The sequence below is a fragment of the Motacilla alba genome, chromosome 2, assembly GCF_015832195.1.
Source record: "Motacilla alba alba isolate MOTALB_02 chromosome 2, Motacilla_alba_V1.0_pri, whole genome shotgun sequence".
Classification (NCBI taxonomy): Eukaryota; Metazoa; Chordata; class Aves; order Passeriformes; family Motacillidae; genus Motacilla; species Motacilla alba.
The window spans coordinates 115613233-115621011 of NC_052017.1; the positions used below are offsets into that span (position 1 = coordinate 115613233).

General features: G+C 43.4%; 1 protein-coding gene across 18 annotated transcripts in view; it reads right to left on the reverse strand.

The window, feature by feature from the left end:
- The window catches only part of ASPH (aspartate beta-hydroxylase), a 113389-nt gene extending 106146 nt beyond the window's left edge, over positions 1-7243 (reverse strand). For 16 of the 18 annotated variants that reach the window (XM_038128845.1, XM_038128853.1, XM_038128849.1 and 13 more), the window contains exon 1: positions 7045-7242. In XM_038128845.1, the coding sequence (XP_037984773.1) occupies positions 7045-7105 (61 nt within the window). In that variant the 5' untranslated portion in view covers positions 7106-7242. Of the gene's footprint in view, positions 1-216; positions 282-7044 lie in introns of all 18 variants that reach the window. The other 2 variants (XM_038128856.1, XM_038128866.1) reach the window with 2 other exon arrangements.
- Positions 7244-7779: the final 536 nt, after the last annotated feature.

Sequence of the window (7779 nt, forward strand, 5' to 3'; positions counted from 1 at the left end):
GTTTAATCTTTGAAGTTCTAACAAAGTTGAACCACGCATACCGCAGTATGTTAAAACTCAATACATAGTTATCTGCATACTTAATTTCTAACATGTTTCAAGACATATAATATTACGAGTTCCACTTCAAAGCACAGCTGAAAACTTTTCCATGCAAAGAGCTATCCCACAAATGCAGTTAGGGAAAAGATTGCTGCAGGCTATCACACAGATTACCAGATTGTGATCTTCATCAGGAAATAACCGCTTGGGGCAAATCAGAACTTCATTGCTCAAGTTCTCTACAATGAAGAATTCAACATACAAATTAGCACAGGGATTCTTATTATATGTTTCAAAGTGATTCCAGCTGAAAATGAACCCTTTCTTGTCATACAGGTGATCGGCCAAACAGTTTTCAGTTTAAAAAGACAGCATTATTCAAATGTCACCACTTTATGCACTCTGTAATTAGAAATAATCTTGACACATAGGCCTTCTACCGCTAATAAATTTTGTTATCTTTACTGAAGCCATTATATATCCAGCTATTACATCAGCATAGCCAATCAAACCAGTCACCTTTTGGTGTTCACACCATGGCTCCATGATTACATGATTGAACATAAAACTCTGGATTTAACCTCATCCTCCCCTAATGCCCACCCACTCATTGTCATCTCTTACCTCCTCCCCAGATGACCTTCCATAAAGCAATACATTGAGCCAGTCTAGGGAGGGAAATAAAAAATCAGCTTTCTGCTTATCAGTTCCCTGTGTACTTCACCTCGCACCTGCACAGCCAATAATTCAGGTACCCGGAAGGGGCATTGAAAAGAGGAAGACTGCAGAGCAACCTCAAACTAGATTAAGCTGACTGCAGACCTGCAGCCTAAACTGTTAAAAAAAAATTAACTTCTTCATCCCCCAATAAGATACATATCCTTGGTGACTGAACACTGAGTAGCTATGACCTGATAGGGAATCCTCATGTACATTCTCCGACTAATTGCCAAAATGTGAAAAAACATACTCCAGCTTCCTGTCTCCCTGATACCAGAGATACTTTAGGTTTTCCACCTAGCATTTTAAACAAGCCCTATCCTCAGAAAGCTATTGAAAATGTTATCATTTAAACACTTAACAAAATGCTCAAAAAGTACATTGAAGCAAACATCCTTGCAGATGTGAAGCGCAGCCTTCCTCCATATTTGAAGCACTGTGAATAATTTCTTTTAGTCCACAGGGACTTCCTGCATACAGGTAAGATCCATTAGAAAACACAGAGCAGGCCCAAGATTTCAGCCCACACTGAATCAAAAGGGGCACGAGAACTTAGGTGTTTTCATCAAGTGGTAGCATCTCTGGAAGTTTGGAAAGGACTCTCCCAGTGCGTCAGAATTCCTCAGGAGAAAAAGAACTGAGAGGAATGTATCAGGCTCTTTGTATTTATGCCCATCCTGCTACACTCAAGTATCAATCTTAAAACCCAAAATAGTACATTCTTGTGAAAAAGTAAAGGAAGTAAATACAAATACCTGGCAACATGAGAAAGCCAGGAAAGCATAAAAGCATATACTGCGCTCAAACGGACTGTTTCTACTTGCAGAGTAACTTTGGCAATCAGCTACTGCACCTGTCAACAGTTAATGGTGTAGAGTAAGTTTCATTCAGATAAACCTTAAGGGTTGCCTTTCTAGAGCTCACTTGGCTCTAGTATTAGACAGATGAATCAAGAGTCTATTGAGGATTCACTATTTCAATGAAAATCTGCTCAAATGAGCTGAGAAATACCTACATTAACCATTTAGGATTTTTTTATATCACTTTCATTGAATCAGAGCTAGAATACTGACTTGTTTGAAGAGTCACTTCCTCCAGTTTTGTACAGGACATTTAAAAAAATAAAAGGGGAAAAAAAAGAATTGAGGAGAATCAGCAAATGTAGTAATTTCACCAGTGGAACTGCTGCAATGTACCATGCAAATTAATGATGTCTGGACCATTACTGTTGCTACAATTTTTTTAATTTGGCAGACCAATTTACAATATTTTAAAATGTCTTCCAGAAAGGCCACCCTGAATAAGGCCCAAGGCAGACAGATGAATTATAAAGAGCTGACTACATTTCCATGGCTTTGCTATTTGTATTAGAATCTAGCATTAATGGTAAAAATACAAGCTCCTCAAATATTTGTAAGCAACTAAACTAGGCAATAGTATAAACTTCCAAAAGAAATCACTGCAGAATTTCTCAAACAGTATACAAAGTTTCCACCAGTGAGACACAAAGTATTTCTCATTTGCCCACAACAGACCTACAGAAACTCTAACATAGTAATAACAATCTGCTGCATATTTCTGAAGACCAAAAATGTAACAAGAAAACACTTTGACATTGAATTTAAAAAGCCAAATCAAAGCACAGAGCAGCACACTAACTGAATCATGAGAATTCTTTTTGGTTCAGCAAACTCTTGGACTTTAGTCACTTTTGGTCAGCAAACAGTTTGACAAGCCAAAACATTTGTTAAGTTCTACAGAGCATCCCAAATTTACATTTCACTTAGGACCTCCAACACCTTAACACTCTTCTTCCTAAGGGTTTCAATTTAAAAAAAAGCAAATAATGGATAGATTGTAATACAAGAAATCAGATGACACACTACACAACTGTAAAGAGCATAATAAACAAGCACACTGACAGCAATTGAGATTAGAAATTAGAGAGACCAAAATTTTATACAGATAAAAGCATCATATTTAAACAGAATCCAAAGTGTAAGAAAATGAGATGTTATACCATAGCACAGCTGGGTATCTGAGAGACACCAGAGAATGGATGGGCAATCCCACTGGAAGCACTGACATGAAGTTCAGTGTTCCAAACAAAAGAACTCCAGTAGCAAAACGTGACCTGTTTAGTTGATGAATTTTCTCTGCTCTTTGGGTTAGCTAGAAAGCTCATGGAGATCCTCACCTGTGGGAACCCAGGACATCCCTCTGGGTGCCCTGGATGGCCAGAGCCGCTGGCAGGGGGCTCTGAGACCCTGGCATGCAGCCAAAGACACGTGGGGCTTTGATATTAGTCTGTGGAGCAAATTACTAACTCTGTATGAAGAATTACAAGCCACGCACACACAAAAGTTTAGGTATTGTAGTAGAAGCAGTCACGAAGGGAAAGGAAGGATTTTTGAGTGCTGTACAGGGGGGTTTTAAGCCTTGTACGCAGGGGTCCAAGTTTTGTACATGGAGGCCAGGGGTTCTAAGATGGAGGGATTTGGGTGTGCCCTGTCCTCTTTCTTTCTCCTTCCTAGCCTCCATGTCTTTGGTGATGTTGGCACTCACAGATTGGTTTAGAGTAGAAAGTCACCATTCAATATAGATAGTAGGCATTGGGGAAAAAGTATAAACATGTAGTACGTAATATATGATATAAAAGATGGCACCAGCCCCCTGGGAGGGCAGAGTGCCTTTGTCTGAGCTGCTGAATGGGCCACAGCAGTTCAGAAGAATCTTTTAGATAACCAACAATAAACAACCTTGAGACGGACAACAGAGGACTACTGAGTCTGAGTCTTTCTTTGAAAGCACGGGTTGGAGGAGAGACTTTTCCATCTTTCGGGGTCACCCCAATCCGGGGCATGAAACCCCACACTCACCCAGATAAAAGCACATTCTAAGGTAATCTTCACAACAGAGATGAAATAGAAAGTGGAAATTCTTGCAAATGAACAGTCACAACGTTCTAGTAGTGATACAGTGAACTAAAAAAAGTTGTAATGGTAACACAAAATTATATATGGATAAGTACACTGGATCACCTTGAATGCATACCAAAAAAAGCCTCAAACAAATCTGAAGAAAGTAGTTGAAACACCTAAAATTAATCAAAGAATTACAGCAAGGGGCACTAGAGGGTCCAAAGGATGAGGGAAAGGAGTTAAAAAACATGGCAATACATTCTCACATGTAAGGAAACCACATGGTTAAAACAGCAAAATGAGAAAAAAAATGTCTCCTGGGATCTTGCAGAGAAAAGTAGAGGATGTCAAAAGATTCTCAGTCATTATTGTAGAGATTAAAGAAAATTTACCAAAGCTATGTTAAGAGTTCTTTGTCATCATAGAGAGACTGAATGCAACACAGCCTCAGAACTGAGATAGGACTATGGGGTTTTTAATATAAAATACAGCTCTCTGTACATACAGACAATGCTTTACGTTGGAAATGTGTGGTTTGTATGGTGCCTAGCCTAATGGAGAACTCTCCCACTTAACATCATAGGTGCAAAGAAAACAATAATTGCACAACTTATCTTCAATAAAAATTATGTTTAAGTAAGTCCTCACATACTGTAAGACACCATATACCCACACAGCAGCATAATGATTGCTGTCTTATGATCTGGACTAGGTAAGCATAGGTTACCAAGTAATCCATAATTTTTCAGCCATCCATATTTCAAAAGTTAGCTGGGCTGCTGATCCTCAGTCTTGCTGGAAGGCTTCTCCACAAGCACCTGCCAATGCCCGAGACATTTCCACATTTCACGTCTCATGAAATTTGAGGGATTTGATTCATGAGCAGGTGTTACACATTTGTTTCTGTAACAAAACTCTCCTTCATCTACTGATGCTTCAAGTAACAATGCAGCAAGTATCTATTACTTTGTCTAGTCTTTAAAACTGATACTCTTCCTTTTGAGAGGCCGCGTCTTTACTATGGATTCTGCAGGCTAGTAACAAACAGCCACACTTCCCAGTAAAGATAATAACAAACACATGTTTCCCTCTTTAAGTATCCCCAAACTGTCAAATTTTTCCCTGGTTTTCACTTTTGTACTCTAAATAAAATCATTGCTGTAGTCACACAATGACAGTAATGTAAATGACATTTATGTTCTGTAAATGTAATTTTCAAAGAATAAGTAGCATTACAAAGCTAAAATAAAGTGGGTGTTTTTTTCTAATTAGGACTGATTTGACAGCTTCTGGTGCATGACTTCTGAAAGTAAAAGCGAGGGCTCTATTTCTAAAAGATGTTCATTTCCACTTCTGACAAGACAGTGTACCTGAAAACTTCTATAACAACTACAGTTAGAACTTAATCTATTTGTAGTTTACTGTAAATATTTTCTGATAGAGAAACCTAAAAGCAGATTACTGATGCTGGCATTGTCTTGAGTGCACAGATTCTGAAATAATCTGTTAGCCTCAGTGGCTTGAGCTGTGAGCAGGGCCTTGGCAAGAAGCCACATCCTCTCTCAAGAACTGCTGTGAAAGTGAATACTTCTGTCAAGCAAAAAGTGCCTCAGATTTGAGGTTTTCATACTTCTCAGTCTCAATTACTTGCCGTCTCAAAATCATTTCCTCATCTCACTTTCGCTTCTCTTGACTGTGGAAAACTTACTGGCTGCTGTGAGCACTCTGCTCCTCCAGCTGTTCCTTTATTCCCACAGGACTTACCACCCCTCACCTCTCTCTGCAGCTGCAACTATGAAAACAGCATCAGCTTCATGCTGAAATTGCTAGGGCTGTCTCAGGGATTCTAACTAGGAGTGTTGTATACGAACAAATTAAAGAGGTTACATGTCAGTAGAGTGCCTAACACATTACCCATACTGCTTCATTCCCTCAAAGATAACTTTTAATATAAAGAGAGAAAATCTTACTCAGACTACAAATAAAAACCCATGGAATGCTTTCTTTATTCAGTCAGAGATGCAGTTTACCAATAAATTTATTTTTCAGATATTGACAAACATGTAAAGTGATATTTAAAATATTGACCTTATTCAGTATTCAAAATTACAACAGAGATGCAGGTTTTTAAGGCATTAAAATTGAAAATCTGCATTTAGCATGCTTAATACTGGCTGATCATCATAGCATGTCCAGTCCAAGCAAAAACTGTAATTAACATAGACTACACAGCATAGGTCAGCAAGTGAAAAAAGGATTTTAAAATAAAATAAAAAAACACTTCTACAAACATTGCAATATTATCTCAAAACTCTTTTAAGCTTAAGTACATTTGAAATCTTTCCCTCTTAATTCATCATGTGATTGATAAACTAATCCTATATGGCTCAGACTTTAAAGGGCATTGTTCTCACTATTATTGCTACATTCAAAGATGGACAACAGATATTATTTCTGTGTCAATACCACATTTTATCACTGGAGCTCTGTGCACGCTAACCTCAAATCCAAAGAAGCTATGACACGTAAACACTCAGTGTGTGGTAAAAAACCTCCTCTGTCCAGTACAGTGCGCATGGCTGCGTAGCGACTGCAGAAGTACAGACACTTTTCTCCCCTTTCAAGCGCGTACTGCTATGCTGAGAAATGCCAATGAACATAAAACTTTCCCTGCATAAACTGTCCGCACACAGCCGTCTGTGAGCAGTCAGATTTGTCAAGGGGCTCTTCATTTGGTGGGGTGGGGGATCACTGCCGCAAAAAAACCTCCTGCTTGCATTTTTCTGAGACTCTTCCTCCTTGCCTCGGTAGTTAGAGAAACCATCAGCTTAGGTGCTCCACCTACAACAGATCTAATAATTTTGACCTAACCAGATCAGTCTGAGGAGATATTCCACATCCACGTTTGGATACGAGAATATGAAAGCCTTGAGAGTAGGGCATCCCGGTTCCACCTCATCTCCAGGAGGAAGAGGTCTCGGGGGTACCCACAGATGCTGAGGCCTGCCCGGCGCTCATCTCATCCCTGCCAGGGAGATTTCGAGGGGAGTCCCCGCCGCCCAGGCCCGACAACTTTCTCCTCCACGTGAACTCCCTGCATAGGGAACGGCGGGAACGCGAGGGACACATCACGGCCACCTAGCCCTGCGTCCCCCTCCCCAGCTCCCACAGCGCGGGAGGAACCAGAGGGGCCGGCAGGAGGGAAGGGAAGGGAAGGGCAGCAGAGGCAGGGAGAAGGCGCAGCATCCCAGCGCTTTGCCTGGCGGCTGCCCCGCATCGTGAGGAGGGCCCTTCCTTCCCTCCGGCCGCCGCTGAAGCCCCCGCCCCTTCCCCGCAGAGCTCTCGCAGCAGCACTGCTCACCTCTCTTGGAGCCGGGGCTGGGGCTGCCGCCGGTGGCTCTGGAGCTCTTGCGGGAAGCCATCGCACCTCCCGTCGGGCAGCGCAGGGGGGCGGAGCGGGAGCGCGTCGGGAGCCGCCGCCGCCACCCGAGCCCTGCGTGCGGCGGGAGCGCGCTTAGGCCCCGGCAGCGCGACCCCGAGCGCTCCGCGGCCCCGCCCCCGCGCCCGCCGCTAGCCAATCGCGTCGGCGAGGCGTGGCGCCGCTCGCCTCCGATTGGCGGCGGCGCCGCGAGGGGGCGGGGCGGCGGCCCGCCGGTTGCGCGCGCCCGCCGCGCTCTCCCGCCGCCGCCGGCCCATTTGAACGTGGCACAGGCGGGCGCGAGCGGCGGCTTCTCGCGAGGGTTGGGGCGCGCGCGCGCCGCCAGGGAGTCGGGGCGCCCCCGGCGCTGAGGGAGAGAGGCAGAGGAGGGAGACGGGCTGGGGACGTCGGGCGGGGAGAAGCGAGAGGGCGGCATTTCCATGGCGACTCCGCCTAAAGCATCCCGCCCTGTGCCCTAAACCGCGCTCCGCGTCCAGATAAACGCCCAGGTTGTGGGAACACATCGTTGGTGTGTACAAATGTCTAACGGTCCAAGAGGACGGAGCCAGGCTCTTTTCGACGGTGCCATATAATAGGACAACAGGCAATAGGCAGAAACAGATTCACAGGAAGCTCCACCTGAAAATGAGGAAGAATTTCTTTATTGTGTGGGTGACC